At 54.5% G+C, this 21,241-nt stretch overlaps 1 protein-coding gene across 6 annotated transcripts in view; it reads left to right on the top strand.

The window, feature by feature from the left end:
* Window positions 1-476: 476 nt before the first annotated feature.
* The window catches only part of RPS6KA1 (ribosomal protein S6 kinase A1), a 36,350-nt gene continuing 15,585 nt past the window's right edge, over window positions 477-21,241 (top strand). The window contains exons 1-6 of one of the 6 annotated variants that reach the window (XM_059690677.1): window positions 478-716; window positions 8,139-8,183; window positions 17,004-17,120; window positions 17,340-17,421; window positions 19,458-19,538; window positions 19,710-19,789. In XM_059690677.1, coding sequence (XP_059546660.1) covers window positions 654-716; window positions 8,139-8,183; window positions 17,004-17,120; window positions 17,340-17,421; window positions 19,458-19,538; window positions 19,710-19,789 — 468 coding nt within the window. In that variant the 5' untranslated portion in view covers window positions 478-653. Of the gene's footprint in view, window positions 717-8,138; window positions 8,184-14,266; window positions 14,342-16,036; window positions 16,193-17,003; window positions 17,121-17,339; window positions 17,422-17,631; window positions 17,672-19,457; window positions 19,539-19,709; window positions 19,790-21,241 lie in introns of those variants that run through there. The other 5 variants (XM_059690678.1, XM_059690679.1, XM_059690680.1 and 2 more) reach the window with 5 other exon arrangements.

Below are 21,241 nucleotides of genomic sequence, written 5' to 3'. Positions count from 1 at the left end.
CCAATGTTGACTTCCGGAGGGGGTATCCCTAGGGCCTCCTGAGGGGGGTGGGGGTGCTCATGGGACTTGGGCCCAGGCTCCTTTCCAGCTTCTGCCAGGGTCAGGCCCCGGGCTTTCTGTGTGCGTGTGCGTGGGGAGCGGTGGGGGTGGGAAACAGGAGGGAATCCCCCCGTAAGGCGAAGGAACATCTAGAGATTCTGAACAAGGTGAGTCGGGGAGACAGCCGTGGACCTGGCGGGGCCAGAGCGGGTGCGGGAGGGAGGCTTGTGGGGGTTAGGGGGGTGGGACAAGGTTTGGGAGGGAGGAGCCAGAAGGCTTCTTCCAGGCGGAGCGGAGCGCCAGGCAGGGGCTCGCAGTGGAGGCGGGGCCAGCGCGGCCCGCACGGCCGGGGCGGGGGTCCGCGCCGGGAATGCCGCCCGCGGGGCGGGGCTTCTTTGGCCCCGCCCCTCGCGCAGGTAGCCAATGGACGCGGCGGCGCCGGGTGACGGAGGGAGCCGAAGTGCGAGTGCCGCGGCGGCGGCGGCGCGGACGGCCCTGCCGGAGCGCGAGGGTCTCGGGGCGGGGGCGCAGGGGCTCAGAGTCGGGGACCCCGGACCCCGGAGGCGGCGTGGCCCGGGCCGCCGGAGGAGCGCGAGCGGCCCGGCGGCGGCGCGATGCCGCTCGCTCAGCTCAAGGAGCCCTGGCCGCTCATGGAGCTGGTGCCGCTGGACCCGGAGGTGAGTGAGCCGGGTGGGGAACCGGCGCCGGCGGCCGACGATCCCGGGTCCCCGCAGAGGCGGGGCAGCTCGCGGCGCCTCTGCAGTGTGGCGGGTGCCCGCGAGGGCGCGAGTGCCCTGCGATCCCTTGCCCCTTCTTCGGCTCCACCCCCCTCTGCCTCGGGTGTGTGCAAGAGAAGGACAGTTCCGCCAAGCCCCGGAGAGGGGATCCGGTGGGGCGCTGAGCCCCGGCCTCCCTCGCACCGCACACCTAGGACCCATGCCGGGAGCTGTCGGGGCTTCCTCCATTAGCGCAGACGGGCAGGGCCGGGTGCCTGATGTCTGGGATTCTATGAGACAAGGATCATGGCCCCCTCCGCCCCCCACTTCTCCTTGACGTCTCCCAGCGCCCTCCCCCTCCCCGCTTCTCCGCTGCGGACCCTAGCAGGATTGTCCCCCTTGACCCTTGGCAGTTATGGGATGTGAGGTGACACCGCTGGTCTGAAACTCTTGGTTTTCTTTGCCCCGAGGCTAGGGCCAGAGGACACCCGCGTCCCCTGCCCCAGATTGTGGAGAAGAGAGTGGAAAAAGCTCTCCGACCTTGTGAAGATTATTCCTGGAGAGGGGAGGACCTTGGTGCCTGCTGCCCTCTGGTGCCCCCTCCCATGGGCAGGGCCCCTGGGCCCGTGGAGAGTTTGGCCTCTGCCAGCCTAGCCTCTCCCAGAAGCAGCTCCTGCCCTGCTCTGAGGATTCTGTGGTGCCAGGCCCTAAGCATGCAGGAGGCCAGCTCTTCCTGTGCCCTTTGACCCCAGGGTCAAGGTCAAGCCCCTGAACCAACAGGTCAAGAAAATTTTCTCTGCAGCCTCAAGTTGGGAGGCTGGTGATGCTCCCTTTCGGAAGGAGATGGGGGGATGTGAGGGGAGGGCGAGAAGACCTCACTGAGCCGGGGAGCCAAGGGCGACTCTCCTGCCTAGGTTCCCTTCCCAGCCCTCTCTTACCTGAGGCAGCCTCCAAGGGCCTGTCTCTCAGGGTCACAGGTTGAGATCAGAGTGAGAACCCTTGGTCCCTAGCATCCAAGGTGTGCTGCCCCTTTAAAGGGATGGTCATGGCTGACACTGGCTGTTGGAGGGTGGGTGAGGCAGGATTAGGTAAGCAACCTGAAGGCGCAATTTGGAGTAAATTGCTCTGGGATCCCTGCCACAGGGTTTTTACAGGCCCTGCATGCTCTTGGAAGTTCTCTCTCGCTGACTCACCTTACACTGCCCTCTGCATCCCCTATTACTCTTTCCCCCCTACCCCAGGTCTGGGTCACTAGGGTCTGGGGAGGGCGCTCTGAGGTGGATTCCACCCCTCTGTAACCTCGGCCTCTCTAGAGGTGGTAGATTGGGAGAGGCCAGGGAGGAACTTAACCTGAGGACTTACCTTGGAGATAGGGAGGGCAGACACCTAGGAGCCTGATTCCCAGTCCAGGGCACAAACTTCCTGCTTCCCTTAGGGAATCCTGGGGCAGGGGCCAGCTTAATCAGGGGGCCAGGTTTTTAATAGGAAACTCAACTCAGTTTTGAGTACCTACTGCATGTGAACTCTGTGAAAGGAGAAAACTGGCTTAGTTCCTGGGATTGGGGCCGGAAGTGGGTGGGGGGCGGGGAAATGATTTCTCCAGGAGCTTTACCTTGGAAATGCTGTGTGACCCTTAGTCAGTCCTTAGCCTCTCTGGGCCTCCTGTTTCTTCAGTGGCCAGGGCTGGGTTTTTGCTTCTGCTTCCTGGGTGCAGAGCCCTGGGTACTGCTGCCCATTCTCCCCCTCCCCCGCTCCATGGAGGTGCCAGGCAAATGGATGTTATTGTTTGGGTAACAGGAGCCTGGGGCAGCCAGGGCATGGGTTGGGCTGTTCTCACCGGAGAACAGGGCCTCCCTGTTCTTAGCCCAGGTGACATGTAAGCGATACAGCAGCCTGACCTGCAGGTATAGGCACTGCCTCTGGCTCCAGGCCGGGCACGAGATAGACAAGGGGCTGGTGGGGGCATTTGGTAGAGGCCTGGAATCTGGACTGCCCTGCCCTCCCAATGACGCTGCTGAAAATGGGCTGCTGGGAGGCAGGGCCTGGCTCAGGGTGTGGCCCAGGTGGAGCAAACTCCTTGGAAGTGTGGGGAGGATTCTGCCTGGGCCTTCCCTGACTTTGCTGAAAGAAGTAACCTTGTCCCCAGGCCCAGCCCTGCCATCTACAGAGCTTTACTGTGTGCCGCCCACCCTGCTTCATAATTAATTCTCATATTTAAATAACTCTCATAACAACTTCTCAAGGTCGGGAATATTACCCCCATTTTCATGTGAGACAACTGAACTCAGAAAGAACTGGCCTATGAATTAATGTCAGAGTTAGTACTGGAACCCAGGTCTCTCAAGTGTGGGGAGGCTCAAGGATGGGGAAGGGTTGGGATCAAACTGGCCCAGGTGGAAGGTACTCCGAGAGAGGCTCCGGATGTTGGCAGACTCTCCTCATCCTGAAAAGCCCCTGTCCAGCCTTTGCCGAGGATGGATTGTGCCAGCCAGCCCTGGCACCTGGCCCCCAGCCTCCAGCATCGGGCAGAGCTGCCAATGCTGGGCTCTGAACCCAGCTCCTGGGGCTGCTTCCTGCCTGCGGGGCACGTGCTGTCTTTGTCCATCTGCTGCCTGGCTTCTCCAGACGCTGCCCTGGGCCCTTCTTCCCAAAACAGAGCTGCTTGAGTGGGAAGGAAGATTGCCTGTTAGAGCCTATCTCTGACTTCTTGGGAAGGGGTACAATGGTTGGGGGCCCTGGGCAACTGTCCCCATGAACAGTGCTCTTTGAGAAAGAGGGAGGAGGGTAGATCTCCATCCTCTTAAGAAGCTGAAGGGTCCTTCCTGTGTCAGACTTTTTTTAAAAATCTTCACCCCAGAATATGTTTTTATTTTTATTTTTTAAATAAATAAATTTATTAATTTCAGAGAGGAAGGGAGAGGGAGAGAGAGATAGAAACATCAATTATGAGAGAGAATCATTAATCAGCTGCCTCCTGCACGGCCCACACTGGGGACTGAGCCCACAACCCAGGCATGTGCCCTTCACCGGGTTCGAACCCAGGACCCTTCAGTCCGCAGGCCGACACTCTATCCACTGAGCCAAACCGGCTAGGGCAAGAATATATGTTTATTGATTTGAGAGAGAGAGAGAAAGAAACATCATTGTGAGAGAGAAACATCAATTGGCTGCCCTCGCCCCTTCCCCACCCCATATGCATCCCGACCAGGGACTGAACCTACAACCTAGGTATGTGCCCTGACCGGAAATCAAACCCGCAACCTTTTCATGTACAGGACGATGCTCCTAAACCAACTTAGCCACCTGGCCAGGGCAGCTGTACCAGACCTTTTAGACAAGGTCCTTCATTCAGTATTCTGCAAGGTCAGCATCATTGTCCCCTTCCATTCATTCGTTCATTCATTCATTCAGCAAATATTTATTGAGCACTTATCATGTGACAAGTACTATTCCAAGCAGCAGGATGCAGCTGTGTATAAGACAGACCTGCTTTCGTGGTATAGATGAAGGAACGAGGCCCAGAGAAATGATGTGACAGAACCAGGGTTGGAGTGAGTGGCTGGCAGAGCTAGGATTAGCAGCTGTATCTTTGTGGCTGCCGAGCTGTGTTCTTTCTGCCATCCATGCAGCAGTCAGGTCAGGACAAATGAACCCTGTCTTCCCTGTGTGGACCCTGGCTCTGAGGGGGAAGCTCACCTGTGGTCTTTTTTGTACTCCTAGTCTTTTCTCCAGGGCTGCCATTTCCTTCTAGAGACTTTATGTATCAGCTCTTACAGATGTGGGGTTCTATGAGGATGCACCCAGGCCAGAGACCCTGGGACTGGAGGCAGCCACACAGGGCCTGTGGGTCCCCTGAAGCACCCAGGTCACTGCTCAGTAAGCCCACACCTCTGGGTACACCCACTGCCTCCTCCCCTCCCTCACTTGGGAGGGGACTTTGGGTTATGGCCCCATGTCCGTTGCCTGCTAACCGAGGGACCTCAGTGGGTCCCTTCACTCCCTGAGCCTTGTCTGGAAAATGGGAGTAATAGAGCCTATTCTGGGCTCCCTGCTCTCTTTGCTGGGTTGAGCTTTGATCTGACGTACTACGTGCTGCATCTTGAGCTGGGTGTCAAGGATATGATGACAGAGAAGCCAGGGCTCCTTCCTGAGTTGAACCTGCAACTTCCTCAGTGCTGTGGGATGCAGAGGAGTGAGGAAAGCACTCGAGGCTGTGTGGACAGAAGAGATGGCATTTGAAGTGAGTCCTGGGAGAAGCCTGGGAGTTAGCCAGAGTGACAAGGCAGGAAAGGTTTTCTTGGTAGAAGAAGTGAGCCATCATGCAAATGCTCAGCAGCATGAAATAAGCTGGCCGGTCCAGGGTTTCAGGTCGTTCAGTTTAGCTTCAGAATAATGATGACTATTGCCGAAACCTGTTTGGCTCAGTGGATGGAGCGTCGGCCTGCGGACTGGAGGGTCCTAGGTTCGATTCCGGTCGGGGGCATGTGCCTGGGTTGCGGGCACATCCCCAGTGGGAGATGTGCAGGAGGCGGCTAATCGATGTTTCTCTCTCATCGATGTTTCTGACTCTCTGTCTCTCTCCCTTCCTCTCTGTAAAAAAATCAATAAAATATATTAAAAAAAAAAAAGAATAATGATGACTATTGTTTATGGACCCAGTCCATGCCTGCCAGGGATAGATATTTATAGACTATTTTGTTTGCTTCTTACAGCCACCCGATGTGGCACATTACTCTTGTCCCCATTTCACAGATGAGGCCTGAAGCCCTAGGAAATGAAGTAACCTCAGGGTGATGTAGGTGGTACGGAATACAGAATTTGAACCCACAAGGTTAGGTTCCAGAGCCCATGTTCTTTTTTATTTTTTTCTAAATATATTTTTGTTGATTTCAGAGAGGAAGAAAGAGGGAGAAACATCAATGATGAGAGAGAATCATTGATTGGCTGCCTCCTGCATGCCCCACACTGGGGATCGAGCCCACAACCCAGGCATGTGCCCTGACTGGGAATCGAACCATGACCTCCTGGTTCATAGGTCGACACTCAACCACTGAGCCACGCTGGCCAGGCCTGAACCCATGTTCTTAATCACTTGTGTTGGGTAGTTGGAAATGATAGCTTCGAAAGCTGTGCCAGGGAGCTGGGACTGCATTCTGCAGGCAGTGGGAAGACGTGGAAGGGTTTGGGGCCTGATACATAGCAGGTTCTCAATAAGCAGTGAGTGAGTGACCGAGGAAATTAATGGCTCAAGTGCAATGATCACAGCTGAGTTTTAGGAAGGTTGAAGGTTTGAATGGGGGAAGGTTGGGCAAGGAGCTGTGTGTAGGCTGTTGAGACATCTGTGGGAATTCTATCAAGAGTCTAGACCAGCCGTGGGCAAACTACGGCCCGCGGGCCGGATCCGGCCCGTTTGAAATGAATAAAACTAAAAAAAAAAAAAAAGACCGTACCCTTTTATGTAATGATGTTTACTTTGAATTTATATTAGTTCACACAAACACTCCATCCATGCTTTTGTTCCGGCCCTCCGGTCCAGTTTAAGAACCCATTGTGGCCCTCCAGTCAAAAAGTTTGCCCACCCCTGGTCTAGACTGTTGGGTGAAGTGGAGCTCAAGCTACAGATGCATCCTGCCTCCTCCCCCTGGGCCCTGATCAACCTGGCCCTTCTCCCCAGGCGGCTGAGAGATGACAGCATGTATGTGTATGTGCGTGTGGAGGGGCCTGCAGAACGCTGGCCCTGGGGAGGATTAGGGGCATTAAAGGGGCTCAGGGGGCAGGATGTCCTGGAAGCGGCGGAGGGAAGCTGTTCCAGGGGCAGGGAGATTATGTAATGGGCAGAACACAGCTGTGCCTGCTGCTGCCAAGCAAAGCCACAGCTGCCCTGTGGACCCAGCCACTGGCTCCAAAGTCCTGACCTGCCCTCAGCTGGGTCTTCCTAGCTATTAGGAGCCTCTGTCTGACTCACCACACTCTTGCTGTACAAGGAAGAGGGGACAGCTCCATTCAGCTCCCCAGGTTCCAGATAAAAGTAATCACCTTGTATCACAGGACTGGGCTGGGTTTGGTATACTCTAGGCCGGGCAAACATGTCAAACTCATTTATTTAAATAAACGAGGCATGCAGCTCGTCGGCCACGAATTTGACATGCTTGCCCTAGGGTGAATAATGCCCACCTGAGTGTGAAGTCTGGGGACTGGAAAAAGCAGGCAGGACTTCTCAGAGATTGACTCCAGTGTCCACCCCTCTGCAGGACGTTCCCTGCCTGGGATGTGGGCTGCTCTTTAATAGACCTCTTTTGAGCATCTCCTGGGTGTCAGAGACCAGAATTTGAATTCCCACTTACCAGTTGTGTGGCCTTAGGTGTCGTTACTAGGCCGCTTGGCCTCAATTTTTTCCTCTGCCAAATGGGGCTAGGGCTTCCCTCCCAGGTCATGAGGATTTAATGATGCCACAGGTGTGAGGCACTGAGCCCAGTGCCTGAAATGTGGGAGGGGCTTGGAAGAGAGCAGCTGTTAGCACGGAGCCCTAATCGCTGCCCTCCTGGCACTCCCATTTATTTGGAAGGGCAGGCCTGTGTGTAAATAGCCTTTGCAGCCCAGCTGGTGTGGCTCAGTAGTTGAGCATCAACCTCTGAACCATGAGGCCATGCTTCAATTCCCCGTCAGGGCACATGCCTGGGTTGTGGGCCCCATCCCCAGTGGGGGGCACACAGGAGGCAGCCGATCGATGATTCTCTGTCATCACTGATGTGTCTATCTCTTTCTCCCTCTCCCTTCCTCTTTGAAATCAATAACAATATTTTTTTTAAAATAGTTTTTGCAATGTGACAAGTGGTACAGTGAAGGAATGCGGGGGCAGAGTGAGCCAGTAGTGGTTCTGCCTGGCAGGATAGGGGTCTTAGAGGGGGCAAGGCCAGGGTAGCCACTGTCTCTGGGCTGGATATTTCCCAGACTTCGTCTATTTCTACCCTTGCAGCACCTCTGGGAAGTGGCTATAACTTCCCCCATATTACAGATCAGGAAACCAAGGCTGTTTGCAATTGGTACAAAGTTATAGTTTGTCTCTGGCAGAACTGGCATTGGGAGGAGATGATATCTAATCTGGGCTTTCAAAGATAGATGTTGGCTGGGCAGAGAGTTGAGGGAGGGAGTTTCAAGAAATGTACTACCTGGATGGTGAGAGGCTGTTGCAGGAGGGCTTGGCACCTGTGCTCTCACTGTGCAAGTGGAGTTGGGAGACCCATTCAGAACTCCTGCCCCACCTCCAAGTCCTCCCTAGCTATTTGAAACAGCCAAGGATGGGGGGACACACGGGTCTATCTTTGCTCTGTCCCACGCTGATAAACCCTGACAATGTTCCGTAATCTCTCTTCTCTTTTCCAGAATGGACAGGCACCTGGGGAAGAAGCTGGCCTTCAGTCATCCAAGGTGAGGGCCAGGGCTAGCATTCTGGGCCAAGTTCTGTGAGGGGGGCACTGTGTGCCTGGCCATGGAGGAGGAGGGAGGGAGGCCTGCCCGCATCCCACCTGGGTGTGAGAGTCCTGGCCTCTCCCCTCTTTCCCAGCTCAGCCTTTCTTCTCTGGTCCCAGTTAATCCCCGAGGCAACCCTGTGCATGGAGATCAGTTGCTCCAACCTTCCTGTTTCTTAGGTGAGGGAACAGTGGCCCAGACAGGGCCAGATCAGAATCCATGCTAGAACTCTGGTTACCCATCACCCAGGCTAGGGCACTTCCTTAGTTTATTTACTCTTGGCATCTGGGCGGACTGTGAGGAGAGGGCTGAAGGGGTGTGGGGAGAGGCTCACGTCAGGTGGGCCTGACAAAGGCCTGGAATCATCTGGGCATGTGATGCTAGAGAAATGGGCAGACAGACCATTTCTCAGGGCTCCCAACTCCCAGCATGAGGCTGTTCCCTCACCCCTGCTGTCTCTGCTTCCCCTGGGTCCTCCCATGCCCAACTGTGAGGGGTCACAGAGCTGTTCTCCCCCTTTTTATATATATTTTATTGATTTTAAAGAGGAAGGAGAGAGAGATATATATAGAAACATCAATGATCAGAGAGAATCAATGATTGGCTGCCTCCTGCATGCCCCACACTGGGGATTGAGTCCAAAACCCAGGCATATATCCTGACTGGGAATCATACCGTAACCTCCTGGTTCATAGGACAACGCTCAACCACTAAGCCAATGCAGCCGAGCGCCCCTTTTCCTTAATGTTTTTACTTATTTTAGAGAGAGAGGGAGGGAAAGGGAGAGAGAGAAATATTGATCGGCTGCTTCCTGCACGCCCCCCTCTGAGGATCGATCCCATCACCTAGGCATGTGCTCTGACCAGGAATCAAACTGGTGACCCTTTGGTGCATGGGATAGCGCTCAATCAACTGAGCCACCCTGGCCAGGGCTCTTCTTCTCCCTTCTGAGTCTTAATTTCCTCATTGTAAACTGGGGATAACAGTGCCTACCCATAGGTGTGATGTGAAGAACATGAGATAGTAACTACCTGGTACACAGTGACTTCAGCACCAGCAGTATGAATGCCCCAAGGCCTTGCTCAGCTCCACTTCTTACTAGTGGCCACACCCTCCAGCCTGGGTCTGCCTGGGCACCAGACCTGCCATAGGCTCGACCTTTGAGATACACCCAGGGCTGGTCCCCATGTTTGTCTTGACTCAGCCTCCTAAGATAAGGTTGCTGAGCTGCTTGAGGTAGGGCTGGGTGAGAGAAATAGGCTCTTGCCTCCTCTTCTGGTGGTTACTATGGCAACCTTGGGCCACCAGAAGCCAGGCAGGTGGTGTGGACTGGGCCCCTCGGTTTGCTCAGCCCCATGTCTGCACAATCTCCTCCCACGAAGTAGCTGCCCAGGGAAGAACCTGGATGTACATATCTTAGAGCCAATATTCTGGGGTTGCAGCTTTGGGGATGTTGGTGGTAAGTACAGCTTCTTATCCCAAGAGCTAGAGTGGCTGGAAGGGAGAGGACAGAAGCTTACCCAGTCAGGTAACCTACATTTAATCCCAAGCCTATGACTCCTGCTCTAGAGAAGAAAATTCTGGGGTGGGATGATGAAGCTGGAGATGGAGAGGGTGGGGAGAGCCTCGAATGCCACTTTAAGGAAGAGAAAGAGCTTAATACACACCTGGCACCACACTGGGAACATTCTCTTTAGTTTTCACAACAGCCCTGGAGGTAGATATTGTTATTATTCCCATTTTACAGAGGAGAAAATTGAGGCCCAAGGTCACATAGGTGGTGGGCAATGTAGTCAGATCTTGCTTGACCACACTCCTCCCAGCGCAGGGAACACTCAGTGCTGTAGAGGAAGAACATTGGGTCCCCCATGACCCCCAACTTCCATTATTCCTAGCAACCTCCTCATCCATCTTCTCTGTTGCCCCAGAACGTCACAGTATCCCCAGTGCCCACTTCTGGGCTCAAACACCAGGGGGCGCTCAGTCTGTGTTCAGGACCTCATCATTTTGTGTAGTGGAATGAGCTGGCAAAGAGCTGGTGTATCATTTGCTTCATCAGACTTTCAGGGCACCCTGCTGTGCCCCTGGGGGAAACCCAAAATGAAATCAACATCCTCACCCTCAGGGAGCTCTCAGGGGGGCAGGTGGAGACAGGAAAGCTATGTGATGGGCACTGTGATGGGGAAGAAGCACGATTGTAGGCATGCAGAACTTCCATTCTGTGCCAGGCCCCATAATGGTCAGAGCAGTGCACCACCTCCCAGTGCCCACATTTCTCTCAGCGGCAGGGTGATGTGAGCATGTCAGTGGCATCTGAGCTTAGGACTGAGCATGGACCAGATGGACAATCACTGCCAGGGAGGGCAGAGGAAGAAACACTGGGTGGGCTGTAGAGGACCAGGCCTCTTCCCTATAGAGCTGGCATTTGGCTGGGCCTCAAAAGGCAGGATTTTGGCACTTGGAGAGAAAACTGGGTCTTCCAGCTGGAGAAGAGGTGGGAGGGGGACTTGGGAGTCAGGCATTCTGAGTTCAGAATCCTGTCCCTCTTTCCTGTTTGCCTCATAACCTTGGGTGAGGGGTTTGCTCCTTTGAGGCCCAGATGCTTTTCCTGTACAAGGCTATCCAGAGGAGGGCATGGGATGTGTATATGTTAAAAAAAATCTAACCAAGTGTGAGGCACAATGTTGTTGTTCAATACTTGTTTTATTTTATTAGTTTTGAGCAGAAAGGGAGATTTGGGGTTTAGCAGCCATAGTATAGACAAAAATCTAGGGTGAGAGCTCCCTGGATCTTTTCAGTACCCAGGGTGCACCTGGTGTCCTCAGGCACACTGGGGTTCCATTCACCCTCCCTTCCTTCCTGGGGGTAGACTGGGCACCCCAGGCCCCCTCCCCTGGCTATCTCCGGAGCTGGACCCCTTTGAAGTGCTTGTGGTCTATTTTGAGAGCTGAGCATCTCCCCCCTCCCCTCCTCTCTTCCTGTTTATGAAACCCTGATCCCTCCGGATCCTCTGGCGCCCCTGGCTGGAGCTCAGGCAGGATGTGACTGTGGACTTTGGGGAGCCTGGGGAGCCTCAGGTGTTGGGGAAAACTTCCCTTAGATTGGCCAGGGCAGGTAGCCCACCCTCCCAGCACCTGGGACCCTGTGGCGGGGCTCTGTCCCTTCTACCTGCCCAGAGGAGACACTGCAGCAGGAAGACTGTCCACGATGCCAGGGAGAAGTTCTGTTGACTGTGTTCCTCTGCCTCTGTGGCCCATTTTGCTTCTAGAAACAACATCTCGTTTTAACTTCTGCTTTACAGAGGAGGAAACTGAGGCTCAGCTAGAGAGAGAGTTTGCCTGGGAGCGCTCAGCTAGTGAGCGAGCAGTTCTTAACTTCCCTCCCTGCACTCCTGGCCTCAAGCCTCTTTTCACACCAGCTCTCTACACCAGTGGTTCTCAACCTGTGGGTCGCAACCCCTTTGGCGGTCGAAGGACCCTTTCACAGGGGTTGCCTAAGACCATCCTGCATATCAGATATGTACATTACAATTCATAATAGTAGCAACATTACAGTTATGAAGTAGCAACGAAAATAATTTTATGGTTGGGTTACCACATGAGGAACTGTGTTTAAAGGGCCAGAAGGTTGAGAGCCACTGCGCTACATTATGTGCCTTTTTTTCCTCCTTTCTGTCTGGCCAACTCCTGTTCCTCCTCAGGGTCCTGCTGGCCTGCCCTCTCTCTGGAAGGTTTTCAGACCTCACCCGAGGCCAGTGATGGCGAACCTTTTGAGCTCGGCGTGTCAGCATTTTAAAAAACCCTAACTTAACTCTGGTGCCGTGTCACATATAGAAATTTTTTGATATTTGCAACCATAGTAAAACAAAGACTTATATTTTTGATATTTATTTTATATATTTAAATGCCATTTAACAAGGAAAAATCAACCAAAAAAATGAGTTCGCGTGTCACCTCTGACACACATGTCATAGGTTTGCCGTCACTGCCGTAGGCAGATAGTCACCGCCTCTGGGCATCCACAGCACCTAACTGTAGCTCTGTCGCCGGCAGTTGTGTTTTGTTATCATGTATTTATTTTTTGGAGCTACCTGAGATCAAGGCCGGCATCTGCCTCAATCTGTGTGCTTCCTAGTGTGTGGCTCCTGACATGGGGATGGAGCAGGGTGCCAGGAGCTGTGGGTGATGTCCACATGGGAGGCCGCTGGCTGGCCTTGCAGGGAGGGCAGTGATGAAATGCTGAGGAGTGTCGGCTTTGATTTTGCTGTTAGCTCTCCCCCTTTCTAACCTTGTGGCCTTGGCCAAGTCACTTTCTGAGTTTAGTTTCCTCATCTCTGAAATGAGACTGAGATGCAGGGTGTGGCAGAGTCCACACCAGCAATGATTGAAGGAAAGAACAGTCTTACTCCAGTAAATTATTGGAGGCACAGTTCTCATTGTCACTCCATGCCAGTCCTGGCCTAGTACTTGAGGCCAGCTCCCCCGTCAAGGATGCCTGGAAACTGTGGAACCCTCCTCACCTGCCCAGAGGCATGCTGGGGAGACAAGTCGAGGGACCTCTGTCCTACAGCAGGGGCAGTGCCTGGGAAGCCCTGCTGATGCTGCCCGCTGGGGAAGGGGCTGTTGATATGCATTAGGGCCAGGGGTTGGCAGGTAGGCTTGGGCTGTAGCTGGTGGAGGGAGGCCCAGGGTGAGGACCCTAGGGACCAGGGATCAGGCGGGGTCTCTGGTCTTCTCTCCCAGCTGCCTTGTGGGAGGAAGTAAATAAGAGGAAGTATCTATAGGGGGGAATGGGGCAGGAACCAAGGGATGTGGTCTGGTGCCTGTCCTACCCCTCCTGCCATCCACAGGCCTCACGGGCCCTGCACATAGCCTTCAGCAAAGGCACTTCTGAGACCATTTCCTTCCTGTTGCCCCTTCTTGGACCCTGCTCGCCACAGATCATCTTCCTTTGCTTCTCAGGGACTCAAGGGTTGGGGTGGCTGAGGGCTGTCCCAACCTCTAAACTGCCTGAAGAAGCTGGGTGCAGTGAGAAGCCTCTAGGACAGCAGTTCTCAACCTGCGGGTCGCGACCCCTTTGGCGGTCGAACGACCCTTTCACAGGGGTCGCCTAAGACCATCCTGCATATCAGATATGTACATGACGATTCATAACAGTAGCAACATTACAGTTATGAAGTAGCCACGAAAATAATTTTGTGGTTGGGTGACAACATGAGGAACTGTATTTAAAGGGCCAGAAGGTTGAGAACCACTGCTCTAGGCGGTATCTTTCACAAGCCCAGCAGGCATCATCAGATTGCTTTATTGGAGGCCCTGTGAGGACTGGAAGGGGAAGTCGGTGTGTACGTGGGGGTGTTTCCACATAGGGGATGTCTGTGGAAATGGTTTCCGATCATCGGCCTGTGTGTATTTGTGTGTGTGTCAGTTCCTGTGGGTGTACTGGGGTGAGTGATGTGGCAGGGTCACGTGAAGGGGGCTGGGCTGGTCAACCCCTGCCCCAGGCTACCTGCTCCTCGCCTCAGACCTCTGTGGGCCTTCGGCCCCCTTGCCCATCCCAGGGCCCTGGACTGTCAGGCTCTTCAGGGCCGGGCTGAGTATGGTGGTGCCTGCGCTGTGGGCTGTCGTTTTGGTTGGGCCTAGCCATGGGATGGTCACTGTGGGGGAAGGTGTCTGTGCTGTAGGCTGGGGCAGTTAGAGCCCATGGCTTGCTGACTTCTGCCCCTCATTCGCTCAAGGAATGTTTGTGGGTCCTAGATGCCCACTGTGTCGGTGCCTTATCACCTGTGACTCTGTCTGTGTTCCAGTCTCCCCTCCTTAGGATTAGAGGAGACAAGTAGGGGTGTGTCCCTGCCCCCTCTCCCCATAGTCATGGGCTTGGGGTCCACAGTGTTCCCTCCTCAGCAAGGGAGACTGACCCATCTTCTGTCCCTCCTCCCTGCAGAGGGGGAAGTGAGAAGGAGGGGGTCAGGGACCCTGCCTTCTGCGCTAGGAAGGCTGAAAAAGCAGAAGTAAGGGGAGTAATGGGGCCCTCTGGCTACCAGCGTGAGCCCCACCATGCAGACCCCGGCAGATTTCTCCAGAGTTGAGAGAGACTCACTCTCCTGTCCCAGAAAGGTAAGCAGAGGGTTGGCCTGCCTCCAGCAGTGTCTGTCACCATAGCTCTGGGCAAGGAATGGGCTTGGGGGTAGCTCTGTCCCCTGGGGTTTCCGGGTGACTGCCTCTGCCTTCAGGGAGTGTTCTCAGTCACAGACAGACGTGGAGGCTCAGGGTGGGGTGGGCAGGGTTTGCTGTGTGGCTCTGCCTGTCCCACCCAGGGCTATTCGAGGACCTGATTAGCTTGCGGCTTTTTGTGACTGTTCAGTGCACCATGACCATGGGGCTGGCCTCTGGGGGTCAAGACCTGGAATGGGAAGTTCCCGGACTGACCCTAGTACTGAGGGAGGGGCGGGCTTGGATGAGAGGACATGGCTCTGGGTGACTTACCTACCCACCCTTTCCTGGCACTTGGGGCCTGCCAACCGCAGGCGCAGCAATAACCAGGGGAAGGACTTGGGTTCTGCCACCACTTCACTTTGAGCCTGGGTGAGTCACTGTCCTCTAGGCCTCAGTTTCCTGTTCCTAAATGGGCATAACAGCTTTTGGGATATTTGGATCAGAATCAAAGTCATCAGATTGCACTCAGATGCTCCTCTCAGCCCACCGTCTTAGTCCTGGTCCCCCCTCAGACGTGGAGGACCTCAGAGATGGGTCTGCCACAAATACCGGACTGTCCTCCCAAGTGCTAGGGGTTTGCAGGTGACATCCTCTCCCACAGGCAGACCAGCAAGAACCAGAGCTCTGCCTTTTGAGTCCAGGGTCTGATGTTCTGAGTACCTGGCTGTCTTTGCTGCCTGTGTGTCTGCCCTGGGTACCTGTCTGTTTACTTGGGCCTCACTGACTGGCTCTCTCTGTCTGCTGCCCACTTGCCTCTGTTGTTGGGCTCCTGTCTCTGTCACTGCTTGGTGAGGGCCTGGCTTTACCTGTTGGGCACATGTCACGTGTTAGATGTCTGTTGGGTCAGGTCCTCTTCTGTTTCTGCCTGTTGAGTACGTGTCCCCATCTGTCTCCACCTGTTGGCTGTACGTCCCCATCTGTTTCTGCCTATTGGGTCCCCATCTGTCTCTGCCTGTTGGGTTCATGTCCCCGTCCGTCTTTGCCTCTTGGATGAGTCCCCACCTGCCTCCACCTGTTAGTGTGAATCTCTGACCACCTCCACCTGTTAGGTATGAGTCTGTCCACCTCTGTCTGTTAGGTGTGAGTCCCCTCCTGCCTCTGCCTGTTGGATATATGTTCTTCCTACCTCTGCCTATCCATCCCTGCCTGCTGGGCATGTGTGCCCTCTGGTCTCTGCCTGTTGGATGCCCACATTCATTCATCTTCACCTGTTGGGTGCCGGTCTCTGCCTGCTGGGTGTCCCTCTTTATCTGCCTCTTGCATGTTGGGTGCCTGCCTCTGCTGGTTGGGTGTCCTTCTTTATCTGCTTCTATGCCTGTCTCTGCCTGTTGGGTACCTATCTGCTCCTCAGCAATTGGGTTGGCATGTAGGCCCACAGGGAGAATAGGGTGGAGGGCCAGAGGGCAGCCCTCAGGCAGTGGGGGAGAGAGAGAGGAAGGGAACACGGTGGAGGGTGTAGGCCTGGAACTAGGAAACCACAGGCCCTGAGTGATTGGCGGCGCAGGCCCAGCCCCAGCCCCCGCCCTCACCCAGCACATCCGCCTTGGGCCCGGCCACCTCCAAGGCAGCCCCGGAGGCTGCCTGCTCCTGCCATGGTGCCTTGGCCCTGCTGGGCGGATGGAGCAGGATCCCAAGCCGCCCCGTCTGCGGCTCTGGGCCCTGCTCCCCTGGATGCCCAGGAAGCAGCGGCCCAGGATCAGCCAGACCTCTCTGCCTGCCCCTGGCCCTGGCTCTGGCCCCAGGCGGGACTCGGTGAGTGTGGCCGGATGAGTTGTCCTGGCTGAGGCCCTTGGAGCAGGTGCCCCGGCAGCCAGTTTGGCCTCAGTTGGGCTCTCCTAGCCCAGGCCTGGCCCTGCTGGGTGACTGGACTCTGCCTAGACTTGCTTCCTGGGGAAGTGAGGAGGCACTTCAGGGCTCCAGGGTGACACCGGAAGATTGGAGGGACGGCAGAGGGTCCTAGAACAACTGCCGCCTGGTGAGGGGTTTCTGGTAGATTTGTATGAAGGAGCTTGGGGAGGGTGGGGCATGGAGTCTCTGGCCTTAGCTCCTGCCCACCCAAATGGGCATTTACTGGGTTGGTCTCTGATGACTTGTGGGTCCCTATGTATCTCAGCCTTGTCCCTCCGGCCAGTGGAATCCTATCATCCATCCTGTCTCAGAACAAAAACCCAGTTCTGCCAACCCAATATGAGAACAAACCCTACTTCCTATTGTGGCAAAACCAAAACCTTTACAGCAGGGGGAGGGGAGGACCTGAGGCAGGTCTCTGGGCCTCAGCCAGAACCGCGGATTGGCTCAGCGTGGCCATGCCTGGCATCCGTTTGGGCCAGAGCATCAGGAACAGTAGGAGCAGTACCTCATCTGACCTGCGCCTTGAGAGTTTGACCCTCCCTGGCCTTTGAAGCCCTTTGGTATCGATGAGTCTGGAGGCTGGTCTCGTTGGGGTGGTTGTCTCTCTGGGCCTGCAGGGCCCTGTCTGCTGGGAGTGGACTTGGAAGGGAGCCATGCCCTGTGCTTGCCCAGAGGGGGCCCACCGTGCCCACCAACTCTATCCCTCCGTCAGGATGAGGGCGTCCTCAAGGAGATCTCCATCACGCACCACGTCAAGGCTGGCTCTGAGAAGGCTGACCCGTCCCATTTCGAGCTGCTCAAGGTTCTGGGCCAGGGATCCTTTGGCAAAGTGAGTCCTGAGCCCACACCTGGGAGGGCAGCACTGGTCATGTCAGGGGTGGGGATGAGAGCTCACCTTGGGGCTCTGAGGACCAGAGGGCAAGGGTGGATGGGTCTGAGGGAGGACGAGAGGTCACCTTAGGACCCAGGGAGGGCAAAAGGTGAACATGGGGCTCAGGGAAATGAGAAGTCAGCTGCTCCTCTGCTTTTCCCACAACTGCCTTCTCAGGTCTTCCTGGTGCGGAAGATCACCCGGCCTGACAGTGGACACCTGTATGCCATGAAGGTACTAAAGAAGGCAACACTGAAAGGTGAGTGGAGGGCCTGGCCGGGGAGCTCGGTTGGAGCATCATCCTGATGTGCCAGGGTTGCGGGTTCCATCCCTGGTCAAGGCGCATGTAGGAGTCAGTGGGTGCGTGAAGGGTGGAGCAGCTGATCGATGTTTCTCCCCCCTCCCTTCCTCTCTCTCTCAAATTAATAAATAAAAATTATTTATCCAGGCTGGGCACAGGATCAAGGGAGACAGACCAGCTCTCCAGGGCCTTGCGTCCGATGGAGGAGGTCAGCCACTCCTTACCCCACACCACACCTTATGGAAAAGACAGGGTCCATTCAAAAGAAAAGACTTCTGGGGTTAACTGCATCCCCACCCCCATGCCCCACACCAAGTGCCAATGACCATAACTGAAGGCGAATGTCTGGAAGGAGGCAGGTGGGGTGTGCAGTGCATCTGTGGTGGGGGCCTACAGATATCAGCGTCAGGTTGCTTGGGCAGAGCCCTTCTGCCAGCAGAGTTACTTCATGGTGTTAGGAGAGTCTGAGGTAGACCTCTCGGGTGGAGAAGGGTGTGAAGCTGCTGAGTGGATAGGGTAGGCTGAGTCAAAGAAGTGGCATAGAGATGGGTGGCAGAGAGGTTCAGGAGGGAGCCTGAGGCAGGGCTAGAATTCCAGGACTTAGGAAGGGCATGAGGACAGTTGGTATGGGCTTTGGGCTGGGCAGTGACTCTTTGACCAGACTGGGAGCCAGTGTAGCCACCGACCAGATGGAGTGGGCCTGGGATACGGGGGGAGAAAGGGTTTGGAAGTGATAGCCTTGGGGACATTACGGGTCTTGCGGCTCATGAAGGGCTGTCTGTGGGATGTTGTAGCTTTGGTGCCCCAAGGCCAGCCTGCTAGGGTGGGAGTCATTCCCCAGGAGGGATGGTGGGGGCCGCATGGGAAGAGAAAGATGACAAGACTTGGTTCCTGCTTTGAAGGGGCTGGAGAGGCTGAGCAGTCCCTGCAGTGGGGTGCACTCATTGCTGTGACCGGGGATCTCAGGGAAGGGGGGTGCAGCCTCCTGGTGGCGGGGGTAGGCTCACATAAAGAGTAGCCATTTGAACTGTGCCTTGCAGGATAAGTTGGGAGTTCTCCAGACTGAAAATAGGAAAGGAATGGGACCCCAGGAAGGAGGAACTGTTAGCCAGAGCTAAATTGTAGGGGCAATTTGAAAATGTAAGGCGTATTTGGGATACGGTGACTGGAATAGTTTACTCCAGCATGGTGCCTGTCATGTCTGGTGAGGGAAACAAAAACATTAAAACAGAGGGTGAGAGGTGCTCTGAGGGGGAAGCAGAGCACTGCTAACTCAGCTAGGCAAGTTCAGGAAGACTTCCTGGAGGAGGTGAGGCCTAAAATGAGTCAAAGAAGAAACTGTTGATCAGAATTGCCTAGGGACTTTTTAAAAAATATATTTTTATTGCTTTCAGAGAGGAAGAGAGAGGGAGAGAGAGATAGAAACATCAATGATGAGAGAGAATCATTGATTGGCTGCCTTCTGCACATCCCACACCAGGGATTGAGCCCGCAACCTGGGCATATGCCCTGACCAGGAATTGAACCGTGACTGGGTTCATAGGTCAATGCTCAACCACTGAACCGCACCAGCCGGGTGGGACATTTAGTCTTTAAAAATAAAAAGTATGTGGGGGCTGTCTGCTCAGACCCATGAGTCTGAATTTGAGGCCCCAGGAATCTGCCTTTATAAGTAGCTCCCTAAGTGACTATTCTCACCAACCCCCTGACTGAAATTGGGGATTTTTATGCAGAGAGGGGGCTAGTGAAGATACCCTGGAGGAGCCCTAGGGGCAAAGGCAGAGGGCACACAGAGGAACGGGTTGCTCAGACTGGCTGGGTTGACTCGCCCTGATGGAGCATGGTTGGAGATGGGGCCAGAGTGTTGGGCAGGGCACCAAGGGCCCAGCCCTGGGCACTGCCATGAAATGTGAGGAACAGGAGGAAAAGAGAGCCCTTCTTTGCCAGGGGCTAGGAGTGGCTAGACTTGATGACCTCCTTTCTTCTCTGGCCAGTGCGTGACCGCGTTCGGACCAAGATGGAGAGAGACATCCTGGCCGATGTGAACCACCCATTTGTGGTGAAGCTGCACTATGGTGAGACTGCAGACCTTCCTGAGTCCCACCCTACCTGCCCGCCTTTGCCCTTGCCTATGGGCTGCTGTCTTCCCTGTACATTGCCAACCTGCCACCTGGCAGGCCAAGGGCACGGGGGGCAGAGCAGCTGGGCCCAGCTGGCTCCAGCATGGCCTTTTCCTCTCTCCCCAGCCTTCCAGACCGAGGGCAAGCTCTATCTTATTCTGGACTTTCTGCGTGGTGGGGACCTCTTCACACGGCTCTCCAAAGAGGTGAGCTTGCACCCCACTACTAGAGGGGCCCAGGATGGAGCTGGAGGGACAGCAAAGCCTCTGTGTGGCCTGGACCTGGTACTACCCAGGCCTGTGTAGCAGCCTCTGACCCAGGAACCTATCCTGGGACAGAGTTCACATTCTCAAAGCCTCTGAGAATTTTGGTGGGTTGAGGAGGGTCAGGCCTTGGATCTGATGCCACTGCGATGCTGGGGAGCTCAGTGTGGCTATCACCTGTCCCCATCCATTCTTCCAGGGCTGCCTTTGGCTGGGCATTGAGAACGGGAGAAGCCCAAATTCACCCAGGAAGCTAGATACTGTAATGTTACATACCATGTGTCAATCAAAAGGATTTTTAACTGACCTAAAACAATTGTAGCCAGGTATAAAAATGGCCATTAGTACAATTCAAACTGTAGAAGAGAACCAGACTTAATTTTTTAAATGTTATTTTAATGTTTGAATAGATGATACATTTATATGATTGAAAAGAAAAATATTGAGAAATCTTCAGCCCATCCCACCCCCCTTCACCCCACATAGATAAACTTGTTTGTTTGTTTTTTTAAATATATTTTTATTGATTTTAGAGAGGAAGGGAGAGGGATGGAGAGATAGAAACATCAATGATGAGAGAGAACCATTGATGGCTGCCTCCTACACGCCCCCTAGTGGGGATCGAGCCTGCAACCCAGGCATGTGCCCTTTACTGGAATTGAACCTGGGACCCTTTAGTCCGCAGGCTGATGTTCTATCCACTGAGCCAAACCAGCTAGGGCAATAAGTAAACATTTTTATTGGTTTCTTGTTTAAGCTTTCCATGTCTCTTTGGAAATACACACCATTCTGATATATGTTCTGAATCCCAACCCCTACATTTTTACATAAAAAGTACTATTCTGGCCCTGGCTGGTGTGGTTCAGTTGGTTGGAGTGTCATCCAGTACACCGAAAGTCACAGGTCCGATTCCCAGTCAGGGTACATACCTAGGTTGTGGGTTTGGTCCCTGGTTAGGATGCATACGAGAGGCAACCAATCGATGTTTCTCTCTCTCCCTTTCCCTTCTTCTCTCTAAAATCAATAAACATATCCTCAACGAGGATTTTTTAAAAAAGGAACTATTCTGTGATACTGTTCTATACCTTGCTTTTATTCAAGACAGTATATCTGAGAGACCGATCTGTATCAGAACATGGGGAAGCTACTTTTTGTAGTTTATGGCTGCACAGCACTGATCTGCAGGGAGAGGCATCACTCCCGTCTACTGCTTGACCCTTGGGCTGTTTCCAACCTTTTGCTATTTCTAAGCAATGCCACAATGAGTGACATGTATATTAGTCATTTCACACCTCGAACCCCTTTAGGAAGAGCAGGGTGGATGGTACTGGGGTCTCTTAAGGGTCCTCCTCAAGGTGGACCCTCAGGACCAGGAAGCTGCTGACTGCCCTTTGC

Source organism: Myotis daubentonii, chromosome 3, assembly GCF_963259705.1.
Source record: "Myotis daubentonii chromosome 3, mMyoDau2.1, whole genome shotgun sequence".
Lineage (NCBI taxonomy): Eukaryota > Metazoa > Chordata > Mammalia > Chiroptera > Vespertilionidae > Myotis > Myotis daubentonii.
Note: the sequence above shows the minus strand (reverse complement) of the source record. Positions and strands in the feature narration are given on the sequence as shown.